This window comes from Atheta coriaria, unplaced genomic scaffold (assembly GCF_025399875.1).
Source record: "Atheta coriaria isolate IRGN ID8LTWV9N9 unplaced genomic scaffold, Caltech_Dcor_3.1 hic_scaffold_3_pilon, whole genome shotgun sequence".
NCBI lineage: Eukaryota > Metazoa > Arthropoda > Insecta > Coleoptera > Staphylinidae > Dalotia > Dalotia coriaria.
In genome coordinates, this window is record NW_027045445.1 from 6,090,972 (window position 1) to 6,111,012 (window position 20,041).

Below are 20,041 nucleotides of genomic sequence, written 5' to 3' on the forward strand. Positions count from 1 at the left end.
GAATGCGAGGTCGTTAATTTACGCAAATGAAAATGAAAACACGAAAATGATACGTTCCTCATAACAAACGGCACAATTACGCTATGAAGTTCAACCGCTGCCATTATCACAACCACCCCACTGCAGTTTTATTCCGCCGCAAAACCGACATAACGAATTCCCGAAAGCGACCGGTGGATGCAAACATGCACGCTACTACGGACACAGGTGCGACCAAACTGATAACGGACGCAAACAAACAAGCTACTTCTTATAGCACGGTGCGCGGATCACACAGCGCAAATAGCACATCTAGCGGAGAATTCAGCTGGAAATATATTTACGTAATTAGCTTTTACCCGTGGCTTCCGCTCGCGAATATCTAAATTCAGCTAAATTACAAAAACAGTAGAGGGCGTTAGTGTAATATATATCATAAATACTTGGGATTTAATTTCTGAGCTTCTTAAAATGGCGAAAACCATAAAACTTGATTTTTAGCCTTAAAATTGTAAATTTACAAATATTTCTTTCAAATTTAAATTCCTTTGCCTTTAAAATCTATTTCTAAGGTATTACAAGCTGCAAATTGAGTTGCATAACTTAAAATTATAGACTACTAGGCTTAACTCCAGGCTTCGCCTGCGAATATCTAAAAATAATGAAGTTGCTTCCGTACGCGTCTGTAGTCACAAAAGAAGCAAATAAATGAAGTAGAATGCTGGAAGTTTAAAATGGCTGAAAGTATAGTCTGGTGGAAGTACAGTGTGCCGTCCAGTGTAGTCACTGATTTACGTTGACGTACGCCGGTAATACAGTGTGATGTTACGCAGTGTGATGTGGTACTATATATAGTACTTAGGTTTGAGCTTCATTACGAACGCTGGCGTTAAAGTAGTCAAATACGTGATGGCGTATTATTACAAATATTTTCTGGTTTGTTTTAAAAATAAATGGATTTTATTAAATAAAAGTACGCAACCATTCGGGGACCACTTAAATATGTGTACAAACTTTCAAGCGATGATCGCTGCGAAGTTTTGCGTGAAAGTGTAAATGCAAACATCAGACCGCATTTACAATATTAGTAGGGATACAAGAAGTGAGCCCTTCCTTCATTGCCGCTTGGCTTTAATAACGCAAACAAAATGCATAGTTTTGAAATTCCTGCGCAATTGTTATTAACAAATATATAAACTTCCCGTGATATCTTTAAATACTATACATTCCACGCGGCTTACCACTCTAAATAATTTATAAAAATGCCGGAAATGTGAAATCAAGCAGCACTTCCACGTGTTTCTTCCAAAAATTCCCCACTTTTAACGCACTCAACTCAACAAATTAAAACTACTTTCACTCGTGGCGGCTCGTTTTCATCCTTCGACGTGCCGTTGAAAGAACGAAACGCCGTAAAACAAATCGTGTTGCGAAACAAGCAAGCACGACCTTCGCCGCAGCTCTGAGCGTGTGTGTATAAGTTAGCCGGGGCCTGCATCTCGCCGGAAACAAATGTCACGATATAGATCTACTGCAATTGTGGAATTTTGTTTGCACTTGCGAAATGCCTTGTTTTCTAACTGTTGGGTTATAAACAATTGCTATAAAACAGAGTACAAACAAAGCGTCCTGAAAATTCCAAGCGTGGTTTTTGCCGCCTTGGAATTATCTGCTGGTACAGCCAGCCCAAAAGTATGCACCCAACGGTCTGTATAAAGTTTCAAGTTTATTATGCATAGTTCTGCCGTTTCGGCGTTTATTCTGAAATAAGTCGAATACAAAAATAATTCAAATATTAACAATAATTATGAGCCAACAGAGAGACAACCCTTTGGCCTTTACCCGTCATGAAGCACCAAAAAATCTCCCCACAATCCGCCCTATCAACTTGGACGTTTATTACGCCTAAGTCGACAATTTTACCACAGCATACCTACCAAGCAACCCAACACAAAACCTAACCTATAAAATAACCTATTTCATTTCAAGCAGCGCTACGTTCCACAAACGCATAATTTTGTCAACAAGATGGCTGCCCACCTCGTAATCTACAACGGTGATTGGGAAATTAACGAAGGATGGCTAGAACAAGGTCAACAAATCTACGAATACTATGTCGGTCGCCATGTTTTACACCGAGCATCGTTTCTATGGCAAATCTATGCCCACAACTGACTTCACCTCCGAGAGTCTTCGTTTGTTACACAGTAGCCAAGCACAAGAAGACCTCAAAGGGTTTATCATGATGTTAAAAGAGTTTGATCGCTATAAGAATAGTAAGGTTATGTTGTTTGGTTGTTCATACGCCGGTGGGTTAGTCGCATGGATGAAACAAAAGTATCCCGAGTTGATTCAAGTCACTTATTCTACCAGTGGACCATTCTATGCTAAAGACAGTATGTTTGGTAAGAAATCAAGAGTAAATTTCAAGTTTAAACAAAGATAACACCCTGTATATCCTTTAGAATACCTTCAGGTGATTTCACGTGTGATTTACAACCTTCCAAACATCGGAAAACAATGTTTCGATGGTTTATTTTATGGAATTCAACAATTGGAGCAGGAGTATGACAGTGGGCCAGAGGGCGCTGCGTCTGTCATCAAAAAATTAGGGTTAGATACCAGTTTAACCTCAATTAACAAATTTTTTGAATTTTTGTTTCTTTTATGATGTTTAGGATCTGCCCACCTTATGACCCTAAAGGAGATTATGACAAAGCAGCAGTTTTTCAAACATTCGGTGTAGAATTCGGTAAAATGGGCCTGGAAGATCCCGAAAAACTCTCTAACGCATGCAATAGGTTAATAAACGCTACAGGTGAAACCTACGCTGAGAAATTTGTGAATTACCGTACAAATGGTACAACACCCATTTTTTGCTACCACACTGTTGATTATGATTCAACTGCTGCGCGTTGTGCGGATACTTCATTGAATGGTAAAGAACGTCCATGGTTTTACCAACAGTGTAATGAATTCGGATGGTTCGTAACCACCGAAACCAATACACAAGTATTTGGTAAAAGTGTTCTTCCCTTTTTCTATCACCAATTGTGTAGAGATGCTTATGGAGCGACGTAAGATATCTGAAAACACCCTGTATAAAAATGGTAACTGAGATTATGTATGTTCCAGGTTCACCGATGAGAATATTTTATTAGCACAGGAGAATACTAATAAGGTTTATGGTGGTTATACTCCAAATGTAAGAAAATCTGTGTTTGTTTATGGTTCCAGTGATCCATGGGCCCCTATGGGTGTCCAGGAGTCTTTGAATGATGAAGCGTTAACGTTTTACATTCAAGGTAACTAATTTTATCATTTTTTCTAAAGTAAACATTTAAAATTTGTATTTTGAATAGGTGGGGGCCATTGTTCGGATATGTTCCCCCAAAGTGACGAAGACAGTGAATCAATGACATATGCCAAGGTCAACTCACGTGCCTGGGTGAAAAAATGGTTGTCAGAGGATTAATATGTATCTATTTGATTCAAATAAAGTAAAATAATTATTCCAACGTAATTTGTTTGTGAAATATTCAAATTTTTGTAGTTACCAATGTTAATCTCCATAAGGAGGCGGAGCTTACGATTGCCATCATACATAGATTACTATTTGAAAATTACTTGCATAAATTTTCTTTATCGCGGCATGTTTCATTCTTATTATTCGACATTGGTATCTAACATATTTTAAAATAATAATCAACTTGTTTTGCCAACAATTTGTTCATTTTTTTATTGTTTATTTTAAATTAATTGCATGTTTTTCTATAATTAATTCTTTATTTCCATTGTTTTCTTCAATCTGTATTATTTTATTGCCAAATGCAAACACGTAGAAATAAATATTATAAATTTATAACCATGAATGAAGTATTGAACAACGAAGACAAATTTGTTAATTACTTCAAGTATGTTGTCATGACATGTTATGCCACACGTCGGTACTGATAACTGATAACACCTGAATTTGATTTGTTGCAACTAGTATAAATAGTTTACTCAAATATGGATTTGAACAGTTTTTGGTTTACTGTTAACCAAAATGAAGTTGTACGCCATTTTGTTACTGGTGCCATTTTGTTTTGGTGGCATCATCCACCCAGAAGATAGTTCTCAAGATGAAACTTCTCCTGAATACGACAACAACGCTTCCGAAGATGAAAATTCTTCTGAATATGAAAACCGCACTGTAAAACATAACCGCAATTTTTTAATTGTTTTTATAAACACTTTGTATGTTTATAGATGATTCCCGTAAGGGGAATTATTGATAGGCCACCAACATTTCCCGTAATGCGTAATTCTCAAGAACAATGGTCGTATGTAGTCTCAAAAATTGATAATTTTAACGCAAACTCTGGTACATACAGACAGGTATATAAATAATAGCAGATAAACCACATTGTATGTATTTATAACCTCAAATATTTAATTTTACAGAGATTTATCTACAATACACAATTTGCTAAACCTAATGGTCCTATTTTCGTTTACGTTGGTGGTGAATGGACAATCGGTGTTGGTTCCCTTAGTTCCGGACAAAACTTTTCGAGATGGCGCGTGAGAACGGCGGCGCCATGTTTACCTAAGAACACCAGATTCTACGGAGAAAGTATTCCCACAGGTAAAACACATTTAAAACCAGCTTTTCATTATGGCAATTATTTTCTATTATTATTATAGTGACTTAAGTACAAAGAAACCTTTTGCAACACATTCAAGTCGTCAAGCAATCGAAGACATCCGCCAGTTTTACAATTGGTTACGCACTTCTAGATACTACCGCAGTAAAAGTAGAAAAACTTGTGTCTTGATGGGTTTGTTCATACTCTGCATCTACTTTCAATGTTTACCAAACAGATTTGCGAATATGGTCACCGCAATTAGCCATGCAACCAGTGGACCATTACTTTCTGCACGATATATCGTAAGTTAAACTAAGAAATTGAATATGATTGTAATATTTGGTGGTATACGCTGATATAGAGTGCGGTAGGCATACTTACATTCGAAAGAGTCAACCCACAAATGTAGCAAAATATCATCCTGGAAGCGCAATCAAACCACTTGCGACTTATGTACCTCAACGGACAAAGACCGTCTACATCAATTGATATATTAGGTTTGGGGTTTTCTTTTGACAAATTTATCCTTTACAAACACTTTGTATATCCAGGGTGTGCGATCATCTCAAGTCCAGGAGGAACCTTTTGGACGGACCGCGCCGCGTTCTTCCTGCGTTTCATTTTGTTTGTGGCTGTGGTCCAAAGTGCATCAGCACCGTGACCTCTCAATGTCAACCTTGACCAACTGTGAGGAACCGCAATCTGGATAAATTCGTTTCCTGCTTTCCAGCGCGTGTACTTCGGGTGTTTGCCCATCACTTACCTGGGTTCCTCAACAGCACCAACAAGGACCAATCTTCTAGGTCATGGTTTATGGCAACAGTGTAATGCTGAATTCGGTTGGTTTATGCGCACGGTAATAACAAGGTTATGGATCATCTGTGCGTCCATCAATGCTGCCTGTCGGGCGGTCTTTGGTAACGCAGGACAATCAGATGCACAGTTGAATGCAAAATAACAGCGACGGCTCAACTACAATGTTGTGGTAAGGGGGCGGGGCTTAAGAATATCGCATTCTTGTACTTAGTTCGGATGATCCATAGGCACCTATAGGGGTATAATATATGTTGCCCTAACTCTCTGAACGTCGCGCGTATTGAAGGTGGTGGACATTGCTTTGACGTAATAGTTCATCTGCTAGTGATTCGGCGGCATGCTGATACTAAGAGGCAACCAGGGGGCATTGATTAAACAATGCGGACGCAATAATTACAAGAATAAACATGGTTTTGATTTATGTTTCATTTTGCACTTTATTTACATAGATGCTCCATTGCTCCCACGGCCCAACCTACAGCTACGATGTCTCTGCGCTAAATCCCGATTATCGGGCATATCAACAATTTTTATGAGGTGGGATACTTTAGAGAGGAACTCGCCTGGGGACGATACCTTATAAGGTCTTGGCTCTAAGTTTAAGTCGCCTCAAGAGGGTGACACTTAAAAAATATTCTTACAACGACCTGTAGCTGAAGCTGAAGAAGGAGCACACAAATCACACAGGATGCCTTAACAATTTTTGTAATTGAGGATCATGCACTTGAGAGGAACTTCTCTTAGAGACCTGTTCCTGAAATGATAGAAGGGTACACAAAATCCAAAGAAGTCAATATATTTTTGCTATTTCTTTATTAACAATAGAATACAAGTTTATATTTTACAAGTCAACAAATACTCATTCATATATTAGAAACAGGACTTGACCTGCATTTACTGCTACCCACTTATACCCAAGCAGGATTACTGCGCCATAAGGGATAAAGAAATTAGGAAGTAGACCATTTTCTACATTGAGTGAAAGTAATGGGAACAAATATACAAGGTGTTACATATAGGGTAAAGTGCAAGAAGAAAAGCCACAAAACAGCAATAAAGCTAAATTTTCACGGACAACAAGAAAAACAAATATACAAGGTGCTACAAAAAGGAAATTACTACATCACAAAAGAAAAGAAAATCAAATTGTACAAAAAAGAAAATAGTCAGGGAATACAAATTTAGAAAACTTATAATAGAATCAAGAAAAACAAACATACAGAATTGATACAAACAGGAAATTCTGTTTAAAATAAAATACAAAGTTTAGGTAAGAGAAGCATTTAGGGCGATAAGAGTATAGAACGCAGGTAAAGTAGAGACAAGAAGCAAATTGCTGCATTTACAAATATATTACTCTCAATAATTAATTTACTTAGCAAACTACGAAAATACGTTAGGCGGCAGATTTATGAAATAAAAATAAAATGCAACAAAAGGAAAATTTCACGTTATTAAACCGATGACGTATTGCCTCTACGGGTGAATCAGAGTCGCATCCGACGGCGCATCCAATTTTGTGTTGTTACGGTATTCACGTAAGCCTTGCATTTTAGATAAATATGAAAGTATAATGTAATAACGTTTACAAACTTACACACCAGGGCATCAGGTAATCTTAGAAAGTACTGAAACAAAAAGCAACACGTGTGTGAGAACTCGCACTATGAGTACTTACTTATTTAAATTTGTTTGAGGGATAATGAACCTGTACTATTTTAACACACACAATTTTCCCGGAATATACTGCCAAGGACAGTCGTTAATTACACTTACTTAAAAATTACGAATAGGATACAAATTTCTAAACCAATTCTTAACATCAAAAACAATCAGCCCGACACGCACATGGAAACACCAGTTTTATAATCAATCATTTTACGCATGTAAAATCATTCTTAGCAAAACAATCTCTACATGTCTGTTGTCATTAGATTTTGATTAAGGAATGCTCATTTTTAATCAATAATAAAGTATGTAATGTAATCGGAATGAATGAAGAATGATGCCGAGCCACACGTGCAGGTAAGAACGGGCCCAAGCGGTCCGAACGTTCTGGCATGAGAGGCGCATTGCACGTTTATAGCGATATATAAAAACTTGTTTATACACAAACCCCCGTTGCGTATGATTTAGAAATGTACATTTTTGGAAATTACGCTGGAAGTAAATAAAAATATAATAATAATTCATTACATCGGTTGTTAATTTCAGCATTCCCAGTTTCGCGCGTTATACTAACAGAAACTACGAAGTACTACTATTGCGTATATGCGTATACACAACTATCATTATAACTCGCGTTACACCAATTTCTCGCAATAAATTTATTTTACTGGGGAGATTAAAATTAAATTCTGCTTCTGGAGGTGAAAATCCCGAACCTGAGTTTAAGACCGCGTTCGCGTGATGTTATAATATTGAAAGTACAATTCCTAAGCGCTACGGTATTGTGCGTATGTGCGTATACACACAACTATCGCTATAACAGCGTTACCGGAATTTTCTCACATAATGGAGATTCAATACACAGGGAGATTAAAATTAAATTCTGCTTCTGGAGAATCAATCCAAACCAAGTTTAAGGCCGCGTTCGCGTGTTATAGCTATTAAGAAAGTACAATTCCCTGGCGCTACGGTATTGCGTATATGCGTATACACAACTATCGCTATATAACTCGCGTTGCAGAAGGGCTTTTCTCACAATAAATTTAATGCAGGAGGTTAGAATTAAGATTTAAAGCTGCAAATTAATCCAAAACCTATTAGTTTAAGACCGCGCGTTCGCGTGTTATAATATTGAAGTGCCGTTTTACTGGCGCGCGGTAGTACTATGCGTATACGCACAGCTATCGCTATAACTCCGAGTTACGGGAATTTTTTCTCGCACTATATTTCCATACACAAGGAGATTAAATTAAATTCTGCTTCTGGAGAATCAATCAAACCAAGTTTAAGACCGCGTTCGCGTGTTATATGTAAGAAAGTACAGTTCCTAGCGCTACGAGTATTATTGCGTAGCGCGTACACACAACTATCGCTATAACTCGCGGTACGCAACATATGACCGTTCCGTACAGGAGATTAAGATTAAATTCTGGCTGGAGAATTCAATCCAGAACCTAGTTTAAGACCGCGTTCGCGTGTTATAATATTAGAAATTACAATGATTCCTAGCTGCGGTGGTATTTGCGTGCGTATACACACAACTATCGCTATAACTCGCGTTGCAGATTTTCTCGCAATAAATTCCAATACAGGGAGATTAAGAATTAAATTCTGCTTCTGGGAGAATCAATCAAACCAAGTTTTGAGCCGCGTTCATTTATAATGTAAGAAAGGTAATTCCTGGCGCTGCGGTATTTGCGTATATGCGTATACACTGGCTATCGGCTATAACTCGCGTTACGGAATTTTCTCACCAATAAATTGGCGGGAGATTAAATTAAGAATTCTGGCGGGAAGGTAATCAAGCTAGTTTAAGACTCCGCGTTCGCGTGTTATAATATTGTAAGAAAATTGCATTCTAGCGCTACGGTATTGTGCGTATATGCGTATACACACAACTATCGCTATAACTCAGTACAGGAATTTTCTCGCACTATATTTTACATACAGGAGATTAAAATTAAATTCTGCTTCACCAGAGAGAATCAGTCAAACCAAGTTTAAGACCGCGTTCGCGTGTTATAATATTAAGAAAGTACAATTCAACGCTACGGTATTGTGCGTGGCATACGCACAACTATCGCTGCCAGCTCGCGTTACGCAATTTTCTCGCAATAAATTCAATACAGGGAGATTAAAGAATTAAGTTCTGCTGGGAGGACTAATCCGAACCCTGGATTTAAGACCACGCTGTTATAATATTAAGAAAGTACAATTCCTAGCGCTACGGTGTGGCAAATATCTCCACTTCTCCCCATAGCTATAACTCGTTTTTGGAATTTTCTCGCAATAATTCAATGGGGTGGAATTAAATTCTTAGCTGGGAAGTCAATCCGACAAGTTTGAACCCGCGTTCGCGTGTTCCATAATATTAAGAAGTACAATTCCTTTGCAGTATTGCGTATATGCGTATACGTATAGCTATACAACTTGCGTGCGTTTTTCACCGTAAATTCCAGCAGGGAATTAAGAATTAAATTCTGCTTCTGGAGGTGTCCAGCCTAGGTTTTAAGACCGCGTTCGCGTGTTTACATAATATTAAGAAAGTACAATTCCTAGCGCTACAGAGTATTGTGCGTATATGCGTATACCACAACTATCTAACTTTATAACTCAGGTGCGGAGTACTACTCGCACTATGGCTTCCATACAGGAGATTAAGGGTAGTTCTAGCTGGAGAATCAAACCAAACCAAGAGACCACGTTCGCGTGTTATAATATTAAGAAAATTACAATTCCTAGCGCTGCGAGTATTGCGTATATGCGTATACACACAACTATCGTTTTCTCTCGCAATAAATTCAATACAGAGGAATTAAGAATTAAATTCTGCTTCTGAGGAAGAATCAATCCAAACCAGAGTTTAAGGCCGCGTTCGCGTGTTATAATGTTGTTAAGAAAGTACAATTCTAGCGCTACGGTATTATTGCGTATAGCCGTATACACGCACCGTATCATACTAACTCGCGTTACAGGTTACTTTCTCGCAATAAATTCCAACACAGGGGAAGTTAAGGTTAAAAATACCCAGCTGGGAGAATTAATCCAAAACCTAGTTTAAGACCGCGTTCGCGTGTTATAATATTAAGAAAGTACAATTCCTAGCGCTGGTATTATTGCGCATATGCGTACTTCTGCACAGCTATCACTTTCTGCTCGCGTTACGCAGATTTTCTGGCACTATATTTCCATACAGGAGATTAAGGAATTAAATTCGCTGCGGAATCAATCCAAACCAAGTTTAGGGCCGCGTTTCGCAATATTAAGAAAGTACAATTCCTGGCGCTGCGGTGTTATTTGCGTATATGCGTATACACAACTATCCTTCTCTTTCGCGTTGCGGAATTTTCTCGCAATAAATTCAATACAGGAGATTAGAGTTAAAGTGCTTCTGGGGAGGTAAATCAAACTGATTTAAGACCGCGTTCGCGTGTTATATGTTAAGAAAGTACAGATTCCTAGCCTTCCAGGTATTACATTGCGCATATGCGTATACACACAACTATCTATATCGCGTTACGGGTCTGGCACTATATATTTTCCAGCCGGAGATTGGTGGATGCCGTAGTCAAACCAAGTTTAAGACCGCGTTCGCGTGTTATAATATTAAGAAAGTACAATTCACAAGCGCTACAGGTATAATGCGTATATGCATACGCACAACTATCACTATAACCGTACGGAATTTCTCGCAATGGCATTCCAATACGGGAGATTAAAGTTAAATTCTGCTTCTGGGAGAATTAAATCAAACCTAGTTTGAACCGCGTTCGCGTGTTATAATGTTAAGAAAGTACAATTCCTGGCGCTACGGTATTGTGCGCATATGCGTATACACACAACTATCACTACCAGCTCGCATTTACGGAATTTTTCTGGCACTATATTTCCCATACGGGGAGATTCAAGAATTAAATTCTGCTTCTTGGGAAAGTCAGTCCCGGAAGCCAGAGTTTGAGAGACTACGCGCGTTAAGCGTGTTATAATATTAAGAAATTACGATTCACGTTAAGGAGATTGGAGATTTAGCATCTGGGAGAATCAATCCAAACCCAGTTTAGGGCCGCGTTCGCGTGTTATAATATTAAGAAATTACAATTTCCCTGGCGCTACGGTATTATTGCGTATATGCGTATACACACAGCTATCGCTATAATAAGCGTTGCCGATTTTGTCGCAATAAATTCCAATACAGGGAGATTAAGATTAAATTCTGCTTCTGGGAATTAATCAAACCCTAGATTTAAGACCGCGTTCATGATATTTATAATATTAAGAAAGTACAATTCCTGGCGCTGCGGTATTGTGCGTATATGCGTATACACACAACTATCCTTAAGCTCGCGTTGCGAATTTTATCATAATAAATTCAATACAGGGGAGATTAAAATTAGAGATTCTGCTTCTGGAAATTAATCCGAACCTAGTTTAAGACCGCGTTCTGCTTGTGTTATAATATTAAGAAAGTACAATTCCCTGGCGCTACGAGGTATTGTGCGTATAATATAAGCGCCACGCACCTATCCTTTATAACTCACGTTACGGAATTTTCTCGCACTATATTTCATACAGGGAATTAAAGAATTAAATTCTGCTTCTGGTAGAATTAATCAAGCCTAGTTTAAGACCGCGTTCGTAAATGTTATAATATTAAGAAAATTACAATTCCCTGGCGCTACAGGTATTGTGCGTATACGTAGCACACAACCCCTATCGCTATAACTCGCGTTACACGGGGTCTTTTCTACTTAATAGAGGTATGATACAGGGGAGGTGGAATTAGAATTCTGCTTCTGGAGGTAATCCGAACCCTAGTTTAAGACCACGTTCGCGATATTTATAATATTAAGAAAGTACAATTTCTAGCCGCTTTGCGAGTATTATTTGGTATATGCGTATACACACCTATCGCTTTATAGCTCACGTTACCAGATTTTCTCGCACTATATTTCATAGGGTTAAGAATTAAATTCACCAACTACAATTTAATTAATCAAACCTAGTTTAAGACGCGTTCGCGTGTTATAATATTAAGAAATTTACAATTCTAGCTGCAAGGTATTATTTGCGCATATGCGGATACACACAACTATCACTATAACTCGCGTTACGGAATTTTCTCGCGGCCATTCCAATGCAGGGGAATTAAGAGTTAAATTCTGCTTCTGGTGATTAATCAAACCTAGTTTAGACCGCGTTCGCGTGTTATATTAAGAAAATTTTAGAATTTCTAGCGCTACGGTATTGTGCGTATATGCGTATACACCTATCTATAACTCACGTTACGGAATTTACTGCTCGCACTATATTTCCATACAGGAGATTAAGAATTAAATTCTGCATCTGGGAGAATCAATCCAAACCGGATTTAAGACCGCGTTCGCGTGTTGTTATAATATTAAGAAATTACAATTCCTACCGCTGCAGTACCTATTGCGTATATGCGGATACACACAACCTATCACTTTTACTCGCGATACAGTGATTCGCACATTAGAATTTAAATACAGTGAGATACAGACTTAAATTCTGCATCTGGAAAAAGTGTCGAACATTGTGACGCCTCGTTCGCGTGTTATACTAAAAACTACGAATTTTGACGCAATTTGACAGAGATAAAAGCTATCCTTTTGAACGGTGCCTGCGATACTGAACAAATTCCACCGCGTGTTTCAAAGATTAAACAAGTTAAATTGAAAGTACAATAAAGGAAAAAATAATTTAAAAAGGGTTGTAGTAAAGTGATTCCCATTCAGGGCACACCGTACTAGGCTAGCGGTAAAAAGTGACTCGTGTTCAGGGCACCGTAAGGGAGTAACGGTAGAAGTGATTCCCGATTTCGAAAAATGGGCAAAATTTAGGACATATCTTTAAACTAGCGCTGGCGACCAGCCGATCGAAGATTACGCTGAAAGTTTGGAAAATTATATATAAAGACAGAAAGAATTCCAAGGAAATACGGGGTAAGTCTAAAAGTGACATTTGCAATTTTTGATGATTTTCTTCAATCTGGCGAATATCTCGTAAACTAAAAGAGATAATTAAGATCTGATCCTTGTATCGTCTCGAGAATAGTTAAAACGAAATCTGAGAGATAAAATTTTCACTCTTAGAATTTAGAGTTACTTGATACTTTTTTCGACGATTTTCAAAATTCATATCTCTTAGAGCTAAAAGAGATAGCTACCGGCAGGTGATTATGAAGATTGGAAAATTCTCTATCAGATAAAAATACCGAGCAATTTATATTTTCAACAGCAAAAGGTCGAAGAAAAATGCGTTGAAAGTCCTAAAAGTGACATTTTGCAATTTTTGATGATTTTCTTTAATCGCGAATATCTCTCAATAAACTAAAAGAGATAATTAAGATCTGAATCACAAGCATCTTAATCTACGGACTATTTTCTATAAGATAGGATAGTTAAAACGAAATCACAAGATAAAATTTTCACTCTTAAGAAAAAAATTGCCAAGGGGGGGTGCTTGATACTTTTTTTCGACGATTTTCAAAAATTCATATCTCTTAAACTAAAAGAGATAGCTACCAACGAATTGTTGATTATGAAAGATTGGAAAATTCTCTATCAGATAAAAATATAAAATAATTATATTTCAACAGCAAAAGGTCGAAAAATGCGATTGAAAGTCCTAAAAAGTGACATTTTGCAATTTTTGATGATTTTCTTCAATCGCGAATATCTCGTAAACTAAAAGAGATAATTAAGATCTGATCGCAGCATCTTAATCTACGGACTATTTTCTATAAGATAGGATAGTTAAAACAGAAATCTGAGAGATAAAATTTTCACTCTTAAGAAAAAAATTGCCAAGGGGGGGTGCTTGATACTTTTTTTCGACGATTTTCAAAAATTCATATCTCTTAAACTAAAAGAGATAGCTACCAACGAATTGTTGATTATGAAAGATTGGAAAATTCTCTATCAGATAAAAATATAAAATAATTATATAACCAACAGCAAAAGGTCGAAAAATGCGATTGAAAGTCCTAAAAAGTGACATTTTGCAATTTTTGATGATTTTCTTCAATCGCGAATATCTCGTAAACTAAAAGAGATAATTAAGATCTGATCGCAGCATCTTAATCTACGGACTATTTTCTATAAGTTAAAAAAATTGCCAAGGGGGTGCTTGATACTTTTTCGACGATTTTTGATAATTAATATCTCTTAAACTAAAAGCGCTAGCAACCAACGAATCGCTGATTATGAAAGATTGGAAATTTCTCTATCAGATAAAAACATAAATTAATTATATTTCCAGCAGTAAAAGGTCAAAAACGCGACTGAAAGTGCTAAAAATGACATTTTGCAATTTTTGATGATTTTCTTCAATCGCGAATATCTCGTAAACTAAAAGAGATAATTAAGATCTGATCACGGGGTTTTAATCTGCGGACTAGTTAAAACGGAAATCTAAGAGATGAAATTTTCATCCTTAAGAAAAAATTGTCAATATACGTATACACACAAATATCATTATAACTCGCGTTATTGAATTTTCTCGCAATAAATTTCGATACAGGGAAATAAAGAATTAAATTCCGCATCTGGGAAAGTTAATCCGAACTTAGTTTGAGACCGCGTTCGCGTGTTATAATATTAAGAAAGTACAATTCCTAGCGCTACGAGTATTATTGCGTATATGCGTATACACACAAATATCATTATAACTCGCGTTATTGAATTTTCTCGCAATAAATTTCGATACAGGGAAATAAAGAATTAAATTCCGCATCTGGGAAAGTTAATCCGAACTTAGTTTGAGACCGCGTTCGCGTGTTATAATATTAACAAAGTACAATTCCTAGCGCAACGAGTACACTATTGCTTATATGCAATATAATAATATAATCGAATCATAAACTTACCAATGCAGATCACATCGGACTCTAAGGCACGGCAAATACTATAAATAAGAAAAGAAAACATTATATTAATGTAATATTATATTCAAACAGCAGAGAAAAATAAACATCTATACTTTGTAAAATATGATGCAGCAACATGCGGCGTGAGGGGATGGCAACGACGACACACGGCAATGCGATAAGAAAGTGTGAATTGTGTTCAAAACAAACACAATTCTCGTGTCGAATGCTCTCGCTTGCCGATAAATATAGAAATAAACAATACAAATCTATTTTATGATTTTTGAGTCATGCTAGGGCCATCTATGAATGATACAGGAGTTTCGAAATGTAGATTATTAAAAGTAATTAAAAATTATAATTCGATTTGTGTAATTCTGATTTCTTCTGCTGACAGAGTGCCAGATTTTACATAAAATATATAAGTGATATCTGCTTAAGTGATCTGCTGATAATAAAAATGTTTTGCATTCTTGATGATTTTTATACTAAACTATTAGAATTAATATAAAATTGTTAGTTATATTCATTAAAGAATTGAAGAATATTTACGATGCTAACATAACAAACAGCCACGGTGTGTTTTGATTCCACGAAATAAAGATTCGATACCTGCAGGTAAACAAACTTATCTCGTGCGCGAAATCGCGTGATCGCACACGGACACGATGTGCACTCACTACCACCGACAAACAATATTTAACGCGAAAACGTGCATCGTACTGCCATCTAACCGACTATCTAGTAATGGCAGGTTTAAATTTAAAACACATTTTATCAAATATGTAACAACTTTGTTCTTTTATGAAAATGCCAGTCATAAGCAATTTAATAATGCCTATCAAATCACAATATTTCTAAACGCACTATTAATCATTCACAAAACACAGCAGATGCATGTAACACGTCGATTGATGACCGAATATAATGCAAATGTAGAAAATAGAAGAACAATACGCATTTTATTCAATTGCGAATAGATCGTAAACTAAAAGAGATGGAAAGGAACGAATCGCAGGGTCTTAATCTACGGAAAATTCAATAGGTTCAGGAGATATAGCCGAATTTTCACCGGGTGTTTCGAATTTCCAAAATTCTCTATTCAGTTAAATTTGATGAAATTGTATTTGTGAAATGCATATATGGAAAACTGGAAAGCTATAAAGTTAAAATAAATAAGCTAATAAAATTAAAAGCAAACGCGTGCTGTGAACGCTGCAGCCACACGTAAGTTACCTACAATCTAACGTGACTCGCGATAAGGAAAGACTGATAACCGAATACAATAACAATACCGTAAACAATTCAAGCAATGCAAATGCTACGTGAATACACCGCCGAAAATAATAATTTAAATAGAAACTTACCTTTAAATCAGCCAAAAGGCAGTACGGAAACACATCGGCATGAACCTGGGTTGACAGGATACAACGTAACAAACGAAACTAAAAACGCACGAAAAATAAACAGCCACGAGCAACGCAACTGCACTCACCAACGGCCGACGCCAAACTAATCGCAAGAAATAACCGCTTGGAATTACATCGCGCCGAAGGCGCGCAGCGACATCACGCAGCACAAAGACAAACTTCAAACTGTAAATAAAGTTGCCTATGTACAACACAATGTGCCATCTAGCATACAGTATCAAAAACACCCAATTCACAAAATCAACTGAAAACCTGTAAAACATCACGCAATTTATCAACACCGCACTTACCGCATTTGCATTTGGTGGGTATTTGAGCAATTTCCAGGTTAGAATATTTTTACTCACTGCTGTGCGCCTTGTGCGACTCCACAGCTCCTCGAGCACCACGTCCAACGTGCCCTGGCGAAGGCATTCATCTCAACCACCTCTAGCTTCTGGCCGCACACACCCAGTTCGCTCATTCAAGCACAGACAACATGACGTTGAATCCGCAGTATGAGGCCATCGGCAAAAACTTCGTGCAGGCATACTATTCTATGTTTGACGACCCAACGCAACGGGTTAATCTAGTGAACATGTACAATGTAAGCAAAACATCAACAATTCACAACTAAATCAACTTATTAAACACTAATTCCTGGACATTTATAGGTAGAAAGTTCATTTATGACTTTTGAAGGCACGCAAGTCCAAGGGTCAGTTAAAATTATGGAAAAACTAACTGTAAGTATCACAAAAACCTTTAAAAAACAAAATCTACAACAATTTCTTTTCAGTCATTGTCATTTCAAAAAATAAATAGGATAATCACTGCTGTGGACTCTCAGCCCATGTACGACGGCGGCGTTTTAATCAATGTTTTAGGCCGATTGCAGGTAAACAACTAATTTTAACTTAAAATTCTCCAAAAATCTTTCGAAATGGACGTGAAAAATTGATAATTACCAGCCAGTTCGATTCAATTTTCAATTATTAGTCATTCTCGCATTTAAAGTTGCCTACCTTGAATTCCAATCTAGTTGCTCACAAAATACTGATTGATGTTCGTTGTTCAGACGGACGAAGACATACCTCACGCGTACGTGCAAACGTTCGTGCTCAGCCCGATTGCAGGCAGTTTTTTCGTGCAACACGACACGTTTCGCCTCGTCCTACACGATTCGATTTAGTACGTATCACGCACACGAACTAAACCAACGTTTTCTTTAATTCTCTGACCACGCATGACTTGTTTCGCTTGCATAACAAGTTGCCTACCATTAAATAACCCTATTTGCTTGCCGTTGCTTGGCATTTGCTACTCCTACCGAATATCTAACTAATTCCGGTTGTATTTTTAGGCAGATGAAGATCCACCGCACGCTTATTCGCAAGTGTTCGTCCTGAAGCCGTTGGGCAACTCGTTCTTCGTACAGCACGACATCTTCCGGCTGGGCATTCACAACTCCGCCTAATTAACAAATAGCAAACAACAAAAGAACGAAACAATTGCTACACTCACTTCTATGAATAAGTTGTTTCTGCTTATACACACACACACCTTACACGCAGCCTCACAATTACTTCGGTGTAATCATATTCATAATCTAAAATAAAGAGTTAACTTTTACATTATACGCATGCGTACTAGTATTTTACAGATGTGGTGTGGTGGTAAAAGAAAAGTCGCCATTTTTGAGTTTTAGACAACGAAAACAAAATGGCAGTTTCTTTTATTAACTAGTAGTCTGAAATAAATTAAACCTCGTCGACGCTTACTCTCAATAATCATTTCCCACGCTGTCGGCCATTTTTCAGACCGAAACCGCGCAGGGTTTTCATCGCCATGGCTTTGTTAAAATGGCGTTGTACTTTTTGCCCCTCATGACTACCACCGCCATCTGTCGGCGCACCCAACGGCTCCACATTGGTGACAATCACCATGAGTACAATAACGACGAGACACATTATAATTACCAGCGTGTAGAAGTGCACAGCGTCCGCTGGTAGTGCTTCCATTTCTTTCAGCGCCGCTACAGCCAACTCCAGATCCGGCTTCAACTCGAGCGTGTGTCGAAGATGTGCCGCCGCATCTTGGTAATGGCCGTACGTTTTGAAGATCTCACCGAGCGTGAAATAATGCTGCCAGGCGGCTTTGTCAGTCGGTTGCACCTCGAGGGAACGCCGCGTGAGGAAAATGGCGTCGTCTAAGTACTGCAGCGTGAAGAGCACGCGCGCCAGGTTAAGGAGCACGTCGGCTGCGTGCGGCGATACCGAAAGCGCACGACGGAAGCACTCGATCGAGCGTTGTGTGTCACCCTTGTAGTGCCAATAGTTGCCTATCTGATTATACAGATTTACAGACTTTGCTTTCTTGTAAGACTAAAAATATTTCAATATAAGTTATTTTCAAACAAATATTATGTGTTTATGAATGTAATTTACCTCTCGTTTGGCTTTTTTAAGCTTTTTCTCGAGTGCATCAAGGTCAAAATCGCCTTTCATGTTGAGTTTTTTGTACTTGCTGAAAATCAACCCGGCTTGATGTTCGGAGATCTTCGGGTGGCGATGACGATTAGATATACCGACTAGATTGTCATAATATGTGAAGTTGACAGATTTACCGCAGTCCAATTCAACTTCGGCTTCCATCGTGAAACTGTTTCGGTTCCTCATTGACGTTCCGCTTATATTACTGAAGAAGAAAATTCAAAATGACATTTGACATGTGTAACACATAGGCAACCCAGTATACACAAAATAAACAAATACTTACAAAATACTAAAGTCATCAAAAAAATAAAATTTAATAAATATAAATAAAAATATACTAAAATACAAGATAAATATTTATTTATTTATTTACTCACAATGTGCAATCCGAACAGCAATCCTCAATGTGTCTCTTCAACCAAACATCACCCTCGAAATGAACTGTAGACGCAATGATACCGAATACCGTATCACTGACTGGATCATACTCTCTTTTATTACCCATCTGCATCGCCAATGCATCTTCACCGTGTGAATTCACTTGTGCATTGATGATTTTCGTCTGGTCGGCGCTCAGCCGCCACAGCGTCGATGTTCGTGTGCCGCTCAGCACACATTCGAAGCACAACAGCCACAGCAACTCCCGCATACTGGCCACACGTGTTTTTATTGATAATTATTGCTTTCTCTGCAGCGCAATCAATCGCAACACCATCGCACTGCGTCGGATGTTTCGAGGTTATGCGTTGACTTTGTTACATAAACAACTTTTGTTTTTCTGTTTTCGTCGCGCGCACACGTCGACCGCAGTCGATAGCAAACGATTGCAAATTTCGTCGGACGATGTGTGTGGAAATTATCGCACTTGATAACAATGCCGACGTGAGATTGGGAGTGTGTGTCGCGTCAAGGCGCTGTTTATTTTTGTTTGCGGAAGATTCGACAGTCGACACTCACGCACACGGAGAAATGAGAAACACATGGTTGGATTATTGATAAATTTCAACGTGAAGGCTTTTAGTTATAAGCTTAAATTTTAAACGTGTTGACATCGGGGATATAGCTCAGTGGTAGAGCATTCGACTGCAGATCGAGAGGTCCCCGGTTCAAACCCGGGTGTCCCCTAATTTTTAAATTATTTTTATTGTTTTTTCA

General features: G+C 37.8%; 4 protein-coding genes and 1 non-coding gene across 6 annotated transcripts; 4 read left to right on the forward strand and 1 right to left on the reverse strand.

Annotated features, from left to right (window-relative positions):
* The first annotated feature begins 2,092 nt into the window (after positions 1-2,092).
* Positions 2,093-3,497, forward strand: LOC135803722 (putative serine protease K12H4.7). Its single transcript, XM_065317406.1, has 5 exons — positions 2,093-2,384; positions 2,445-2,592; positions 2,658-3,056; positions 3,115-3,284; positions 3,342-3,497. Exons 1-5 carry the CDS (start codon positions 2,093-2,095, stop codon positions 3,452-3,454), a joined length of 1,122 nt encoding a protein of 373 aa, XP_065173478.1. The 3' UTR covers positions 3,455-3,497.
* A 499-nt stretch (positions 3,498-3,996) lies between these two features.
* Positions 3,997-4,676, forward strand: LOC135803723 (uncharacterized). The gene is made up of 4 exons (XM_065317407.1): positions 3,997-4,174; positions 4,231-4,359; positions 4,426-4,609; positions 4,669-4,676. Exons 1-4 carry the CDS (start codon positions 4,028-4,030, stop codon positions 4,674-4,676), a joined length of 468 nt encoding a protein of 155 aa, XP_065173479.1. The 5' UTR covers positions 3,997-4,027.
* A 12,060-nt stretch (positions 4,677-16,736) lies between these two features.
* On the forward strand, positions 16,737-18,028 carry Ntf-2 (nuclear transport factor-2). Of its 2 annotated transcripts, XM_065318137.1 has the most exons (5): positions 16,737-16,998; positions 17,066-17,137; positions 17,191-17,289; positions 17,470-17,582; positions 17,755-18,028. In XM_065318137.1, coding segments are annotated over exons 1-5 (393 nt in total). In that variant the 5' UTR covers positions 16,737-16,890; the 3' UTR covers positions 17,756-18,028. The 2 variants fall into 2 exon arrangements, with proteins under 2 accessions (XP_065174209.1, XP_065174208.1); XM_065318136.1 differs by lacking the exon at positions 17,470-17,582 and having other exon boundaries at positions 16,747-16,998.
* Positions 18,029-18,085: 57 nt separating this feature from the next.
* On the reverse strand, positions 18,086-19,851 carry LOC135804304 (uncharacterized). Its single transcript, XM_065318134.1, has 3 exons — positions 19,264-19,851; positions 18,839-19,088; positions 18,086-18,775 (listed from the first exon to the last, which is right to left on the reverse strand). The coding sequence occupies exons 1-3, from the start codon at positions 19,533-19,535 to the stop codon at positions 18,182-18,184; spliced, it is 1,116 nt and encodes a 371-aa protein (XP_065174206.1). The 5' UTR covers positions 19,536-19,851; the 3' UTR covers positions 18,086-18,181.
* Positions 19,852-19,939: 88 nt separating this feature from the next.
* On the forward strand, positions 19,940-20,011 carry TRNAC-GCA (transfer RNA cysteine (anticodon GCA)). The gene has a single exon. It is a non-coding gene; the product is annotated as a tRNA-Cys (tRNA).
* The last annotated feature ends 30 nt before the right edge of the window (positions 20,012-20,041 follow it).